Source organism: Castor canadensis, chromosome 6 (genome assembly GCF_047511655.1).
Source record: "Castor canadensis chromosome 6, mCasCan1.hap1v2, whole genome shotgun sequence".
Lineage (NCBI taxonomy): Eukaryota > Metazoa > Chordata > Mammalia > Rodentia > Castoridae > Castor > Castor canadensis.
This window is the reverse complement of record NC_133391.1, coordinates 28004207-28022268: the sequence shown is the minus strand read 5'-3', so window position 1 is coordinate 28022268 and position 18062 is coordinate 28004207. Positions and strand designations below refer to the sequence as shown.

At 33.8% G+C, this 18062-nt stretch overlaps 1 protein-coding gene across 9 annotated transcripts in view; it reads left to right on the top strand.

Moving 5' to 3' along the window:
• Atf7ip (activating transcription factor 7 interacting protein) overlaps positions 1-18062 on the top strand; it is a 107961-nt gene that overhangs the window by 84877 nt on the left and 5022 nt on the right. For 7 of the 9 annotated variants that reach the window (XM_074076011.1, XM_074076010.1, XM_074076013.1 and 4 more), the window contains 5 exons: positions 2155-2220; positions 10411-10489; positions 12085-12240; positions 14378-14560; positions 17244-17356. In XM_074076011.1, the coding sequence (XP_073932112.1) occupies positions 2155-2220; positions 10411-10489; positions 12085-12240; positions 14378-14560; positions 17244-17356 (597 nt within the window). The remainder of the gene's footprint in view (positions 1-2154; positions 2221-10410; positions 10490-12084; positions 12241-14377; positions 14561-17243; positions 17357-18062) is intronic. The other 2 variants (XM_074076015.1, XM_074076016.1) reach the window with 1 other exon arrangement.

The following is an 18062-nucleotide window of genomic DNA, read 5'->3' as shown; positions in this document are numbered from 1 at the left end:
GTAAAAGGAAAAAAAATTTTTTTTTTGTTTGCTTAAGATAGCTATACAGGGAGTTTCCTTATGACTTTTTCATGCATATATGTATTACAACCTGAATTGGTTCATCTCCTGTAATTTTCTCCCTTCAACCTTATCAGGCTCTTGTTTTTGAGAGGATCTCACTGATTTATCCTTATCTTATGCCACTCCCCTCCTCAACCCCCACACCATTTTAGTTTCCTCAAAAGTAGTCTTTTGGGGAAGAAAGTCTTTGTTTTTCTGATACCTTCTTAGAACTTTGCAGGTCTTCGTCTTTTACCATATTAAATCTTAACCTCCCAATAATGAAATATACTTCTTTCTTGTATTAACATTGTTTCTCTTGATTCTTCTATATTGTTTTAGGTGTAGTAGATTTATAGTGAAGTCATTAGATCATTGATAGTTTTATTTTCTTCCCTTCCTTAAAATTGTACAAAGAAGCTCATCTATTATTCCTAGTCTTAATATATTAGACAGAAATAAATGAAATGAGTTTTAAAAGATTGTGACGACCTTTAATTATGACCATTTTCTCTTAAAATTATGAATTTTTGACCCAAGTCAGATACACACCATGGTTTATAGATCAAATTTAATCTTTTAAAGTATTTTTTTTCTTACAAAGTTTAGCAGTCTTTGTGTGCAGTATTAAAGATTTATGTAAAATTATATATGAGGTACTTTTCTAAAAGATACATGGTACAGAAAATGATGTATATATTTAGGGGTTTTTTTGAGACGGCAGTGTATGTAGCTGTAGTTTTTTTGCTGAAGTATAGTATACATGCAAGAAGATTTAAGTGAACTAAGTGGATACAAAAGCTTGCTATATTTTTAATGAAAGAAAAACAAAAAGCAGTACAAGATCCAGTGATACCCAGCTGCTTATTATATTCTAGAAAGTCCAAAGTATCAATGTGTTACTTCATACTATACAGTTTTAAAATTCTGAAATATTTAGTTTGCATTATACTACATAATTGGTTTTTTCTTTTGGCTATACTGGGGCTTGAACTCAGGGCCTCCTGCTTGCTAGGCAGGGGTTCTACCACTTGAGCCATGCCCCCTTCCATAAGTGACTTATTTGAAGAAAGGAATTGTATCAGTCAACCCAAATGACTCATGGCATAGAAATCGTCTTCACCAAATAGCAAAGAGACAATACAACAGAATAGTAAGCTCTTGATAGATATTTTATTTGGCACAGAGGAAGGAGAATTGAATGCTAGAACATAAAAACCATATACAAGCATATTGGTAGAGCAGCTACTATGCTAAAGCAATGCTTTATCAAAAGTAGCAAGGTTTCACCTGTTGAAATTGTTCTAAGAAGGGTGGGAAGGGAGATGAGGGAGAAAGATGGAGGGGGCAAATCTAATTAAGATTCATCGTAAGCACATATGTAAGTGTCACAATGAACACCCCACCACACAACTAATATATCCTAATAAGAATATTTTTAAAAAAGGAAAGGTTTCATCTTGAATGCGTGACAGTTATAAATATGAATGATAAGTGACAAATTCCATTAGGGAAGTATATATGTTCTTGTCAGCCTGAATTTTTTTGGTACAAAATATAACTTCTGTCATTGTGATGAAGGCTTTATTAATGTAATTTATTGGTCTTTTGAAGCTCTATTAAGGAATTCTTGTTAGCATTTTACCCTATATGCCACTTTGTAGCAGATAGAAACTACTGTGAGATAGGTAGCCAATGATTCTTAACTGTCAGTTTCTAAATTCACTTGTCTAAAAGAATGTCTTTTTCTCCTCCCCTCCGCTCCCCTCCCCTCCCCCTTTCTCATAGCTTTGCACTTTCAGTCAGCCAACTGCATTATCTACTGAGCCACACCTCCAGTCCTTTTGCTGTTTTTTTCCCCAGATAAGAGTCTAGCACTAATTTTGCCTGGGCAACTGTGATCTTCTTTCTCTGCCTCCCAAGTAGCTGGGAATTTATAGACATGCACCACCATGCCTAGCCCATCAATGTATTTTTTCTCTGTCAACTCTATAATACTTAACATTTTAAAACTATTATAGATTTGAGGAAATCTGAGTGGCTAGTGTAGAAATGCTTAGCCATACCTAATTAGAAAATAATTACATATGTATAATCCTTTGGTATCTTCAGGTGATTGGTTCCAGGACTCCTGCAGATACCAAAATCTATGGACGCTCAAATCCTTTATATAAAATGGTATAGTATATGCACATCTATGCATATTTAATTATATATAATACCTTATACAAATGTAAATGTTATGTAAATAGTTCTTGTACTGTTTGGGAATAATGACATGGAAAAAATAAGACTACATTTTCTGTATAGGTGTTTTCACATCAAAATATTTTGGTCCATGTTGGTTGAATTCCTTAAGGAACCTGCTGATTTGGAAGGTGAACTGTATTCTTTTTTTATAGTCCTTGAATAAAGATTTCTCTAACGTCTCCCAAATAAGTATTTATTAATATATTTCATATGAGTTTCAATGTATTTTATACATATGTGATTTTATGTTAATCCTGTTTATTGTATATATAATACATACAATTATTACATATTGTATATATTATAATATATACAATAGATAGCTAAAATAAATTTATGCAAATTATTAGCGTTTATTATAAAACTGTAGACTTCTTTTGATGTTACTATCTATAGTATATTGCAATTTTTAGGGAATTAAGATGTCTCTCAAATTTGCTGATTAGCTAAAAGGATTCATAAAATACAACTGTGGGTTACACTCATGGTTATAGTATAGCACAGCAAAAAAGTGTAGAGCAAGAGCAACAGGAAAGGCTATATATTGAGCGGAGTTTAGAGAAGTCAGGCCTTCCACATCCTCCTTTGTTTGGCATCACAAAGGATTTGCTTTCTCTCTGTCTTATTAACTGCAAGGATATATGCAGAGTATCTCAGAGAAGCTTAAGTCTTAAGGTCTGAGGTATTTTGGAGGGCTGGTCTTATATTAAGGCCCTTAATCCACTTTGAATTGACACCTCTACAGGGTAAAATACATTAATGTGGTTTTAGTTTTCTGCATTCAGATGCATGAGCATGGGAGATCTTTCCATATTCTGAATGTCTTTCTTTGATTTGTTTTTTTTAGTGGTTTATAGTTTTTGTTACAGGGGTCTTTCACTTCCTTTGTTAAGCTTATTACTAGGTGTTTTTGGAGGGGAGAGCTATTAAATGGTTTGTTTTCCTAATCACCTTAGATTTTTCACCTACAAAGTGGAGCTAATGCTAGTGCTTACTTCATATAATAATTGTAAAGTTTAAATGTGTTAAAGACTGACTGTAAATGCATAGTCTGACAGCAGTAGTTCTAATTATTCTGACAGTCTTATAAATGCTGTTAACAATTACTGAAATGATTACTAATTTTATTCTTCAGAAACAAAATCTAGTCAGGAACAATTTGTATATGTTAATAGATGAGTTGTATCAGTTACATTATGATCAATAAGAATTCTAATTTAGTACCTTAAATTATTGATTGTAGGTCTTACTTGTTTTGGCGGTACTGGTGTTTGAACTCAGGGCCTCATGCTTACTAGGCAGGCACTCTTAACTGCTTGAGGCACTCTGCCAGCCCTTGGAGGTCTTTTCTTAATGATGTAAAATTTTCTCCTTAAGCACTGCCTCAGCTGCATTTCACAAATTTTTAAATTGTCATTTTCATTTTACTTAGATTTGTGTCATTTGTTTTTGGATCCTGGGTTAGTTAGTGTGTTTTTTAATTCCATAATATTTAGAAACTTTGTAAATGTCTTTTTATTGTTTTTTCCATTTGATTCTGTTGTGTTTAGTAAATATCCTCTATATGATTTGGGTATTTCACGTATATTTGACTTGTACTGTATAGCCCAATGCATGGCATATTAGTGAATATCTTTATACTTGAAAAAGACTGTAGTTACTTGTTAGATATTGTTGTGTTCCATAAATGTCAGTTAAACTAATGTGGTTGATAGCAATCTCTGGATCTTCTGTACAGTCACTAGATTGTTGTTTTTTGATCTCACTGTTTTTCTACTACTGAAAGTGGATGATTAGTCTTTAGTGTGACTCAGTGTTTTTGTTTCTCCTTTTAATTTTGTCAGTTTTTCTTCATTTGTTTTGATGCTGTATTGACAGGCATGTAACTTTCCATAATGTATGTTATGCCTCCCTGATACATTGAGCCTTTTATCATTATAAACTTTCCTTTGTCTTTTGTCTGACATTAATACTCACAGCAGCGTTTTTGTGCTTACTATGTGCATGGGCTCTCTTTTCAAGTATCAATCTGTTTGTATTTAAAGTGAATCTGTAGAAGAAAAGTAAAAGTTATTTCTTGATGTCTGGCTGTACTATTCCATTTGAAAATCTTTACATTTTGAAAGGATCTATTTACAGTTATTTGTCTGGTATTTTGTTCTTTTTAAAAAAATGTTTTGTCTGCTTATTTGTTTCCATGTGCTTTCTTGGTTTGTGTGTTTGTGTGTGTATGTGTTTCTTAGTTTTTAAAAAGTATTTTATCTTAATTCCTCTTGGTTTCCTAGCTGTATGTGTTTTCATGCTTTAAAAGTGGTTGCTCTGGAGTTTCTAATACATAGCTGACTCTTAAAGTTACACCATTATTCTCAGAGTTAATGTGGAATTATTTAGACATGTAGGAACTTTCAGTTGTGTTTACCCTTACCCCTAGGGCTCCTGCTTTCCTTACATAATGCTTTCTTGTTTTTATCTGTGGTAGTTTTGTCTTTACAATTCATTCTATAGCACATCTCCACATTAGAAATTTACAAATACATTCTTTGTAAATTTTCTTGAAGAATTTAAAAGAAATTAAGAACAGAAAGCTGTTTAGTCTTTAATATTTATCCTCATGTTTACCTTTCTTGATCTTCTTTTTCATTCTATCTGAATTGGTATTTTCTTTCAAAACCAAAGTATCCTGTTAAGCTTTTTTCTTACAAATGTTAAGTATGTCCTGTGTTTTTATTTATTTATTTATTTTTTATATCTACTGATGTATTTTTGTCTTTTGCTTTCTTTTCTCTAGGAGAGCTTTCAGCACTTTGGACATATTGCTTGCTTACTATCTTTATTGCTTTCTTGTTTCTAAGCAATAGTTAGCAAATACTCTTTGTTTCTTCCATAACTCCTAATTTTCTCGGGTTCTTTCCATCATTTTCTTTTCATTGCTCACTTTCAATAGTTTGATACGATTTATGTAAGAGTGGAGTTGACCCCCTTATTTTCTCTCATTTTAGGTTTCTGCTGAACTATTTCTTATCATTACATAGATTTCTGATTCTTGTCACATATTTTGCAGTTTCTAAACTCTCTTTCTATTCTTCAGACCAGGAAATTTCTGTTAACCTATCTCCACTTTTACTGAGTTTTGTCTGTCTTCTGCAGTCTGGTTTTGTTAAGTCCAGGCTGGCATCAAACTTAGTATGTAGCCCAGACTAGCTACACCATCCTCCTGTCTCAACTTCCCAAGTGTTAGGATTACAGCTGTGTGCCACCATGTCCCCAGACTCCTATAATCTGCATTTTAGCCTACTTAGCTAATTTTTATTTTAATAATAATTCTTTCCAGTAGTAGTATTTCTTTTTTTGTTTTGACTTCTCTTTTAAGATTTTTTAATGCATTCTTAAATATCATATTTTAATTCTTTCAGCACAATTTCAATAGCTAATTTGAAGTCTTTATCTGCTTAAAGTAACCCAGTCTCTGCTTGGAGTCTGTTTCTATTGACTTATCATTCCTTTATCCTAAGTTGGATTTCATGTTTGGTAATATTTGACTAAGTTTCAAAACTTAATTTGTGAAAACTGGAACTTCTAGATAATAAGTTGTAGTGAGTGATTATGTTTCATTCTTTAAGAATTGTTAGGAACTTTTAACTTTAAATTGGATCAGTTTGTGATATGTGTTTGTACATACAACATTTTCTCTGAAATCACAGAAAGATTGTCAATGGCATTATTACCCTGGAATTGGGCCTGAATTTTCGAAAGCAAGGAATTATTTTCTTTAATTTCATTATTTTAGAGTTTTACAGATGAAAAGCCTAATTATTTAGAGTTGGTCGCAATATGATAATGCCAAAGAAAATTATGATTTTCAGTTATTAAGCATTATTATGTGTCATGTGATGTTAAGCATTTTATATACACATTTTAATTAATCCTTGGAGCTTCAATGTCTACATTTTAGAAACTGAGGAAATTATCTTTTTGTAACATTTTTATTAGTGTATATAGTAGTTGTACCAGGGGGTTTTCATTGTGACATTTCCATATATCCTTACGATGTACCTTGGTTAGATTCACTCCCACCATCATTTTCCTTCACCCCCTCACCCCCACTTAAAGCATTTTCACCTTCTCCATTTACCCTCCTTGCACTAAAACCCACTCCTTAACAGGACTTGTTTTATAGTTTTTAAGTGTATATTCATTGTTTAAAGGGATTTCATCATGGTATTTCACGAATTGTACTTCAATCAGATGAACCCTTCATATTACTTCCCCTTAACTTTTCCCTTCTACCCCCATTTTCCCTCCTATCTCCATATTATTCAGCTTTCAGTGCATTTTGTTATGCTATCTTCCTGTATAGATGAAGTGTATTTTGATATTATTCACTTTCTATTATTATTTTTTTTCCTCTCCTTTCTCTTAGTCCCCTAAACAGTCCCACTATTACAGACATTATCTATTTGTCTGTCTGTGTCTCTATCTATCTATCTATCTATCTATTTATATTTGTGTATATGTTTATGGTTTGGTCCTGTCTTCCACATTGAGATCTTTGATCCACTTTGAATTGATACTAGTACAGGGTGAGATGTTAAATTTGTCAACATATGAATATACAGTTTTCCCAGCACCATTTGTTGCAGAAGGTATCTTTTTTCCAATGTATGTTTTAGGCTGTTTGTCAGAAATTAAATGGCAATTGTTATTTACTTTTTGCTGGTACTGGAGCTTGAATTCAAGGCCTCATGCTTGCGAGGCAGAAACTCTACCACTTGAGCCACTCTGCCACAATTAAAAACAAATGGTTTTTAATCCAATTTGCCATTGTGTCTTTTGATTGGGGAATTGAGGCCATTCACATTCAGTGTTAATATTGAAAGGTATGTAGTAGTTCCATTCATTGCTGTTTTTCTGATGTTTACTTTTTCTCTGTTGCTTGTTTACTAATCTACCTCATTATTTAACATTTTCCTGGTTGTGTCTATTTTCTTCTTTTGCGTGTAGGATCCTTCAAGTATTTTCTGCAGTGCTGGTTTGGTGGTCATGAATTCCTTTAGTTTTGCTTATTTTTTATTTCCTTAGTTATGAAGGATAGTTTTGCTGGGTAGACTAGTCTAGGTTGACAATTGTTTTCTTTCAGGGCTTAAAATATATCATTCCATGCTCTCCTTGCATTTAGAGTTTATGCTGAGAAATCTGCTATTCTAATGGGCTTGCCTTTATACATGGCTTGTTACTTCTGTTCTGAAGCTTTCAGAATTCTTTGTTCTTTATGTTTACGTTTAATTAATTGTAATGTGTCTGGTGATGCTTCTTTTCTGGTCTTGCTTGTTTGGTGTTCTAAATGGTTCCTATATCTGAATGTCCCTCCCTTTCTCTAGATTGGGGAAGCTTTCTGCTATTTTCTTAGTATTTTTTCATCGTCTTTGATCTAATTCCTCTACTTTATCTTCAATTCCTGATATTCTATTTTCAACTTGCTCCACTCTGTTAGCCAAAGTTTTGATAGAGGTTTTTATTTGGGATATTAAGCTTTTTGTTTCTAAGATGTCAATTTCACTATTTTCAGGATTTCTATATCTTTATTGAATTCCTCTATCATATTCTGCATTCTCTTCTTTATTTCAGTCATCTATTTATATGAATTCTTTTTCAGTTCAGTTATTTTTTTGTGTGTGTGTCCTCTTTGAATTAATTCAGTTGCTTATACATCTCATCTTTGAATTCATTGATAATTTTTGTCATTGCTTTTAAAAAATTAGTTTGTATATCTTCATCTTCACTACTATTTAAGACCTTTATTGTAGAGTTGTTGGCTTTTAAGGGAGAGCTGTTGCTTTCTTGCTTCATGTTTCTGTGTTGGGATTTACACATCTGGGGTTGATTTTGGTTGGAGAGTCCAATCCTTTGTGTTCCTTTAGTTGGAGCTTTCTCAAAGATTATTTTGGACTGGGTATTGGGTTGATTGTAGTGTATTTTCTTGTCTGTAGACTGGGGGATTCTGGTTTAGTAGTCAAACATTCATATTTGGTTCTTAAGATGCTGGGTGCCACACCCCAGGAAGAGGAAGCTTAGCTTCAAAATCTATCACAGTTTCTCAACTGCAGCCTTGAGATTACAGCAATTCCTAAAGAGCAATCACTGCTGCTCCTCTAGTATCTTTAGAGGTATATTGGAGCAAAGATGAATCTGCATGATCTAAGAAGACCCAAGGTAATCAGGGTGGTTATGGAGAGGAGTTGGGGGGAGGGTAACTATGGATAATATAAGGTATATGGTTTTATAAGGCAGAAAGGGGTGGTGACTAAGCTTAATAGAAGGAGTTGATGAGAAAGTGAAATGACATAGGTAGAAGAGACCTACATATTGTGTTGAAGGAAATAGGAGGAAATGGAGAAAATTGAACAGACAAACATAAATAAAACCCCAAAAGAGATGACCTGGCATTCTATTTACCAGCTGAAAGTATAAGTAACAAAGAAGGATTTGGGTAGGTAAAAAGAGAAGAAAATATGAGCTAGGAAGCAGTTCTAGTTGTGGACAGGAGGGAAACTATAAATGGAGAATGGTGATAGGAAAAGGAAGGGGAAGAAATGGCTTAAGAATGAATACTGAGAGGCAGGTTTCATGAGTCTCATGTCTGCTGAGCAACAAAGTGGGGAGAAAAATAGAACTAAGGAGAAAATGAGAGAAAGAGTGCAAAATTACTCAGATATACAGAAAAAAATACAAACACATAAAAAATCTAAACATACAAAATTTGACAACAAAAATAAGTTAGCATATAAAATATTTTGGAATTTGACCAAGCACTAGTGGCTTACACTTGTAATCTTAACTACTTGGGAAGCTGAGATCAGGAGGATTGAGGGTCGAGACCAGCCTAGGCAAATAGTTCACGAGATCCCATGTCCAAAATAACTGGAGCAAAATGAATAGGAGGTGTGGCTGAAGCATTAAGAGTGCATGCTTTGCAAGTGTGAAATCCTGAGTTCAAACCCCAGTTGTCTTTCCCTTCTCCTTCCCCTCCCCCCCAAAAAAGAAAAACTCACAACTTTTTATGTTTTTCTGAGTGGGTGTTTCCTTCCCCCCATCGGTATCCTAGGCTTTCAGTCTTAGGTGGCATTCTAATCGGATACCCAACTCTGGAATGGTGCCAGTTTATTGCCTGCTGCTCCTTTTCCAGTGTGTTTGTGTGTGTGTGTTGGGGGGGAGGTTGGATATTATTATCTCAGGTGAAAGATTCTGGAGTTTAAGCCCTCAATTTGCCAGTCTCACACACTGTCCCCCTTCACTTGTAGTGGAAATTATCTTTTAACACTAACTTATATAGTAAATAAGTTTTAGTTGAGATCAGTTTTTCTGACTGAAGAGTCCTGGCTCTGTAGGTCTGTATTGTCCAGCCTTCCTTTTTTGTCACTATTGTGTGTGCTTTAAAGTAGTGGTTTTTTTCTTTCTCGGTTTTTGATCTTAATTTTCTAATGATTTTGAACAACAGGTTGACATTGGTCAAATTGGATGTACCATTTTATACTGTACCATTTTTCAGGGAGAAAAAAACAGATTTAGATTCATTCATTCTTTGTTTATTGTTGGTACTAGGGTTCAAACTTGGCTTCATGCTTTTCTAGGTAAGCATTCTACCACTCGAGCCAGGCCTCTAGCCCTAGATTCTTTTAGTAGCCTAATTGTATCTTTAAAGCTTGTGTTTGGTGTTTTGGTTTATTCATAATTGATAATTTAGAGTAAGATTGGTCAACATTTCAATTTGACCAGAAGGTGATACTTGTGTTTAATCATATAGCACTTAAAGTGTCTTATCACTTTAAGCAATGTATTGCTTAATTTTTTAAAAAAAATTCTGGAATTTCTTTTGAAAATTGTATTTTGTATGGCAGTTATTTAACTCTTGAAGCATAATGGTACATTTTTCTGACAAACTCTGCTCCTAAAACAAAAACAAAACAAAAAACAAAAAAACCTCTGCTCCTTCAGGTAAGGCCATTGAAGGATTCAGATTGAACTAGGCTTCTCATCCTTCTTTCCCCCTCATACTACTGCCTTTGTCTCCTAGTTTCCTTTGCAAACTGTGTGGGTTTTTTTTTTGTTGTTGTGTTTCAGAGTGGAAAAGCCACTGGCAGTGATTCAGGTGGTGTCATTGATCTCACAATGGATGATGAAGAGAGTGGAGCTTCACAAGGTACTTAAATTGTAATGGTATTAAGGAGTACTTTAATAACATTTTTTCCTCTTAATATACTACAATATTCTGTGAAGACAGATCTCTACAGCATAACGTGTGGTGTATTTATATCCCTTTTAGAAGTAGAGTTAAAAAAATTAGACTTAAAAACAGAAACCAAAATTTGAATGAGTATGAACAAGGTGTAGGAAAAGGTTTGTGGAGCACTTCTGTATACATTGTAAATTACAAATTAGCATAGTAAAGAGAAGTCTCTATTAAGAAAAAAGCCAATTGAACTTGGCATTTTCTAAGCATATTTAACCATGGAACTTCTTTTTCTGGGGGGAGCGGGGCAGTGCTGGGGTTTGAAATCAGGGCTTTGCCTTTGCTAAGCAGGTCCTCTTAACACTTGAGCCACACCTCCAGTGCTAACAGTGGAACTTTTTATTCATGGAACACCTACCAAAACTGCAGAATAATAACTGAGAGTATGGTTTAATACCAACTCATTCTAGTTTCTAAATATTGTAACTGAATACTACTAAGTATTTTGGGTATGAATGCTTTATATAGCACTAAAGGCAATTCAAATGATCAAAATTAAATGTATATATACTTATAAGTATCTGCATTAAAAATACACACAGGACTTTCCTGAAGTGGTAGAGTGTACCTACCTAGTAAGCTTAAAGCCCTGAGTTCAAACCCCAGTATTGGGGAAGAAAAAAAAAAATGTAGAGATCTGCCTACAAAACATGCGCACACACAAAAAACAGTTAATATAGATTCAGAAGACCTAGGTTTGATTCCCAGGTCCCTTGCTGGTTCTGACATATCTTCTCTAAGTCTTGCAAGTTCCTTCAACTATAAAATGAATATCATAAGATTATTGCAAGGATCTACTGAAATAGCAGACACAAAGCCAGAACTGTTCCATAGGACAGAAATGAGTGAGGATCATTTTAGAGAGAAAGGCTTTTAGCTTATATGCTTCATATAATTACCATGTAGTGGTTTTCCTATTTTTAAGAGATTTAAGATGCAAATATTTATTTCATAGGTTGAAGACTTTTAAAACTAGACAATCTGTGTATTTTATTTTAAAAACTATATAGTGATGATAAGCAACCAATTATGTATCAAACAAAAGAACCCAAACTATACTGAGTAATTGAAATTCAAAATCTTATTTATAGTATTTTTAATTATAGTATTTGTCAATTTATAGTATTTTATCTAGGACAGTATTATTGACACAGGCATGTAGATACATTCATATACATCATGCCAGGAATGAAGTTATTCTAGTTGACATGATACTGTATTGAATCTAGAAGTAAGATCCTTTCATTTAAAAAAAATTTTTAAAAAGCAAAATGGATTTCTGTAACTACGAATTAGAATCTGTTTTAGAAGCAATAATGAATTGTTTAACTAGCTCTTATCTTGGTTTTCAAATTGGCAAAAAATACACACAAAACAGAAAGAAATTGTTCTTGTAAAAATAGATAATTTTGACACCCAAGTGGCAAGGAAAAATAAAATTCACCCATAAAAAGGAAGACCTGTATTTCCTAATTTTTCTGTTATATCTCACTTTTAATTAACAGAACCAAAAAAGCTAAATCTTACTCCTTTATCAGCCATGAGTTCTTCTCAGCCTATGTCTCGACCATTGCAACCCATACAACCAGCACCGCCTCTTCAGCCATCTGGAGTGCCAACAAGTGGTCCATCTCAAACGACCATACACTTACTACCTACAGGTAAATTCGATGAGTCATTAAGCAAAAGCGTTAATTTTGCTTCAGAGATCAGTGACCATGGAATTGCATGGAAAGAGGAGGCAGAGTGAGAGTAAGCCTCATTATTATTTTGAAGACAATGTGTGTCTTTAAATACAGTGTAAGTTAATTTTGCCATCTTTAGTAGCAGCACAGGTAGAGAATAATTATAAAGAAGACTTTAAATATATATATGTATATATGCATATATATTTATTATTTGCTATTCTGAAAAGCAGAAATGATAGTTTCTCTAAGAGCTGATTATAATGATTTGTTCTGTGTAAAACAGATAAATTATAATTGATTGATCAAACATGAATTTTAAAGTGAGTCTTATCTTGAACTACTTCTAACTAGCCTAAACACCATCAGAAAGTAAATGCTAGTATTTTACTTGCTACATTTCAAGATACTATAAACCAGACATTTTCAGGATATAGCCTATATCATTCAGTTTAGAAGCTAATCAAAACAGTTTGACTTCTTGCAAGTTAGTCTGTTGCTTAGAGATTTATCTACAAAGTACTTACATAAGCACTCCTCCTTGAGGAAAGCATGGAGTTAAAATGGAATTTTATCCAGTGAAATTTATACTTAGAATACCAGACTAGTTTGTAGGAAAAGGGATATTTTCTAGTGTTTCATAACTGTTAATCTTTGAATTATGAAATTATTGTTGATGCAGTAAGTATATGTGTAGATTTGCTGGATTTCAGAATTATAGATGTTTTCCAGAATTTGCTACTATCAGTTAAGCTACCTTGTTGGCATTGCCATGCAAAAGAGTGTATTTATGACTTTATTTCTGATATAGAAGTTAGTTCTCATATTTGAATATCATTATTCTATCTGAATAGGTGGTGGTTATTCATCTTCAGGAGCTCCTGTGCTTTACATTTATACAAAGTTATAGCAACAGTTACCTACTTTAGATATTTTAAAAGGAAATGTCATTATGCCCATCCACAGGTAGTTAGACAATGACTTGTCTGTTTTCTTCCCTTTTCGGAAGACTCACAGGATATGTAGACTGAGGAGTCCTTAGTTGTCAGTTTGCTTTTTTTCCCCCAGTATTTGGGATCAAACCCAGGGCCTTCCACAGGCTAGGCCAGCATTCTACCACTGAGCTATATCCCTAGTCCAAGAAATCTTTAATAAGGAACCCTTTTTATCTTTGTTATATCCAGTATTTTCCTCCAAATTAATTTTATTATAGAAACCATTTTTTTCTATGTGAAAGTAGATTATTGTTTTCTATTGTATAGTTATTACATGATCATTTATAAAATATTTTAATTCAGAGAGTTATTAGTGGGAAAATGTTAACTTAAAATTTGACATTATTGTCAGTCATGGTGGCATGTGCCTATAATTTAGCTACTTGGGAGGTAGAAGGATCACTGAAGCCTAGGACTTTGAGGCCACCCTGGGCAGCATAGTAAGACCCCATCTCTTAAAACAAACAAAACCTACCTCATTATTGTAGCTCCAGGCTGTGATTCACTTTTTAAGAAATACCTGTTAGCACTACTCAGTGCTTCTAGAATATTAGTTGTGGGGGAGAGGGGATGCCAGAATGCCAGAGAAGAGGAAGGGCAAAATGTGAATTATAGTAGCCAACCAAAGACATAGTTCGGTTCACTTAAAAAAATGTGAATTACAATAGCCAGCCAGTTTCATGAACTGTGGAACACAATTCTCTTTAAATTTATACCCCCTTGGTAGAAGGCCTAGAGGGCCAGTAATTCCACTCTACTAAGAACAACTTAAAGTTGAAGAAGTACAAATTGCTTTTGTAAATGTCTCGTATAGTAACCATACTCTTAAAAAAGATCCCTTTTTACCCCATCTGTGTTTATTATCTAGTCAAACCGAAGAGTGGCAGTGAATTATATATGATTAAGGTACTCTTTTCTTCTGAAGCTTGAATTTTGATATTGATACTGTTATTTTTTGTTGTCCCTGTCATTGTTACCTTGCAAGATTTTGAAGGAGACTATTACCTCTTTTTCCCTATTATATAGTTAGATTTTATGCAAAGATAATTACCATTTGGTACTGTTTCTTTAACATAAAATTGACAGCATTCTTAATACCTTTTTGTGGCTTACATTAGCTCCAACCACCGTGAATGTAACACATCGTCCAGTAACTCAGGTGACCACAAGACTCCCTGTACCAAGAGCTCCTGCAAACCATCAAGTGGTTTATACAACTCTCCCAGCACCACCAGCTCAGGCTCCACTACGAGGAACTGTTATGCAGGCTCCTGCTGTTCGTCAGGTCAATCCTCAAAATAGTAAGAGACTCTGCTTATATATGACTCAGACATTCACTTTTCTTCAGCATTTAGTTGGAATGGCTTATATTGATGTTAGATTTTGCAAAACATGCTTGTAATATCATATGAAAACTATAATAAGTTCAAGAAATCTATTATACAGCATAGTTCTATAGTATAGTTAGTAACAATATATACTTTAAAATTGCTAATAAGTAGATTTTAAGTGTTTGCACTACAAAATAATTATGTGTTAATGCATATGTTAACTAGCTTGATTTAATCATTCTGAAATGTGTACATATTTCAAAACATAATGTTATATACTATAAAGATACTCAGTTTTGTTAATTAAAAATGATTTTTAAAAATGGTAAAAAAAAAAAAAACTATTACTAATTCATTTTTCTTCCCTTATAAGAGTTAACCAGACAAAAGTGGGCATGTATACTATATAGTTTATGTGCTTTGTGTGTAAACTTCAATTTAACTTTATTTATGGTTTGCATTATCATAGTACCTTTATTTGATGTTGGTCTATACTCCACTCTTAAAAGAAATGGCCTGCCTAATTACAGTTGAAATGATCAATTTTTGGCTTAGCCCAGATAGATGATGGATGTCATTATAAAAGATATTTCTAAGGAAAGAGTCTTAAAGGTATAGAAGGTGACTGAAGAACCAAAAGAGAAAATGTTAAAGGAAACATACAGATTCCTACATATATTATATGTTAAATTTTGTATAAAAGGTATATTTAAAGTTTAAAGAAAAATAATAAAGTGAGCCAACTATGTACTCTCTACCAGGTTGAGAAATAGAACTTTGTCAGTATCCTGTATGCCTCCTATTCCCTCTTTTTCTTTTCACCATCCTTACTTTTCCATTGGTCATTTGGGTTTTTTTTGTGGTTTTGTTACCAATATATAGCTAATATATATGTAAAGTTTAATAGCATGGAAAAGTCTAGTTGTTCAAAGAAACTGTAATAATGCCATTATCAAATGATAGCTCTGAGGAGAAATTAAACCAAGCAGAGTCTCTGGGTCATAGTCTGGCTTCAACTTTCTCTGGGCAGATCAGTTGATAAGGTCATGAGTTGGTTCAGGGAAAAACTAGACTTACCACAGTCAGAAAAGCTGACAGGACTGTAGTATAGATCAGATACCGAATATATGCCAGAAATACGATTGGGACCGTAGAGAGCTCTAAATTTTCTATTTCTGTCGTTCTGAGGTTTGTCATAGGTCTTCTGTGGGGTTAGATGAGTATTTTTAGCTGATTAGGACAAGAAAAAAAGAGAGGAATTTCATTAAAACGAGACAAGGATGATTCTTTTTTTCTGGGCGGAACTGGGGTTTGAACTCAGGGCCTCACACTTGGTAAGTAGGCACTTTATCTCTTGAGCCACTCTGCCAACCCTTTTTTATGTTAGGTATTTTTGAGATAGAGTCTCACAAACTATTTGCCTGCCTTGCCTTGAACCATGATCCTCTTGATGTCTGCTTCAAGTAGCTAGGATTATAGGTGTGAGTCACTGACTAAAGATGATTTTCTTGAGTTTTCTGTCCTGGTTGAAAATGTGAGACAACAGGGATCTTTATACAGACAACTTTAATTTGTCTATCTTTTGTTTGCTAGGTGGATGCTCCACCACTTCAGCCACACCTCCAGCCTAGTTTGTCTATCTTTGAATCACACTGTTCCTTTTAGGCTTGTTTTCTTTCTACATGAGGTGTACAACTAGTGTTGTTTATAGTCCTCCTCTTAGAGATACATGTGTTTGTTTCTGTAATAGAATACCTGTTCTTATACCTCATGTTTTCTCTTACGTTGATTGCACACATCATCTAGTGATATTTGGGAAAAGGTGCATGGAAGTTAGATCTTTTTGAACACTTGAATATGCAGTAGACCCTGGTATCTGTGGGTACATGGTTCCAAGGAGACCATCAGTGAGGAAAAACCATGCATGCTAAGGATATACAGAGTTCAGTGCTATATTGTGAATATTTGATTAATTTTTTTCCATAACCCGCTAAACTTCTACAAGACATGCTGCCTTTCAGCAAATCTCAAATTTTCATTTTACCAGCTAAATTAAACATTCGCTTTTATATTGCTTTTTTGGCACCATTTGCTTTTCAGGAGGCATATTTGGTTTTGAATTTATTTATTTATTTAACTGTGCTTGGTCAAAAGTATGTGTAATAAATCCGTAAACAAACAGGCTTATTGTATTCTTTCTTTTTTTTTTAAATTGATTTATTCATATGTGCATATATTGTTTGGGCCATTTCTACCCCCTGCCCCCACCTGTATTATTTCTTTATCCTCATGCTTAAGTGATGGCTTGTCTGACTATAAATTTCTAGGTGGAAAATAATTTTCCTTTTGATTTTTTTCTTTTTTGTAGTACTAGGGCTTGAACTCAGGGCCTACACATTGAACCACTCCACCAGCCCTTTTTTGTGATGGGTTTTTTTGAGATAGGGTCTCACAAACTATTTCTCTGGGCTAACTTTGAACTGAGATCCTCCTAATTCTCTGCCTCCTGAGTAGCTAGGATTATAGGCATGAGCCACCAGTGCCTGGCTCCTTTTGAATTTTAAAAACTGCTTTACTGACATCAAGTGTTTAATCAGTATCCCACCAAATTTACAGTAGAATTCTGATGTTTTCCCTTAATTTTCTTTTGTAGGTGTTACAGTTCGAGTGCCTCAAACAACCACCTATGTTGTAAACAATGGACTAACCCTGGGATCAGCAGGACCTCAGCTCACAGTGCATCACCGACCACCACAAGTGCATACTGTAAATGTTGATGCTTTACTTTATAAAATTCTGAACTATAACAAGGTCAAATGTTGTAGTTAGCATTTTTCTTTAAAGTAACAACACATAAGGGAAGTGATAGGTTTCTTCTCTTCCAGTTGAAGTTTATTTTAAGGAAATTGATCTTTCCATTGTGAATAAATGTTCCTAGGGATGATGATCATTGAGATAGCTTATGGGATACAGTGCACTAAAAATAGGCCCACAGCTGGGACAGTGAAGTGAAATAGACCATTCTAATTCATGGTTAAATTAAGAGTATTTTGGATTTTCCATGTTCTAACTTTATTCTTTTCCTTAAAATCTTACACCAGTTCTGACTACTCTGTTGTCAACAATTTATTATTTTAATTAATCTACTAAGATTGGGAATTTGTTTGTTTAGGAGGACAGAGAAAACCAAAAATCTTTCCTTAGATTTAGCCTCCAATACAATGTCATACTACTCTGTGACAAGATTATGGTAGTATTTGATTAGTATAGAATATCGTATAAATAAAAATACTGGGATGATTGATTCATTTATTACCTAGCAAAACTTTCTTTTAAAAATGCTTATAATAAGTATTCATGCATCTGTAAGTCCTATCATTCATCATTCAATTTAAATATCACCTTTTTCATGCAGACTGGCCAAGAATATGATATGCATTAAGCATTAAATGTGTTTTTAAGTATGCTACTG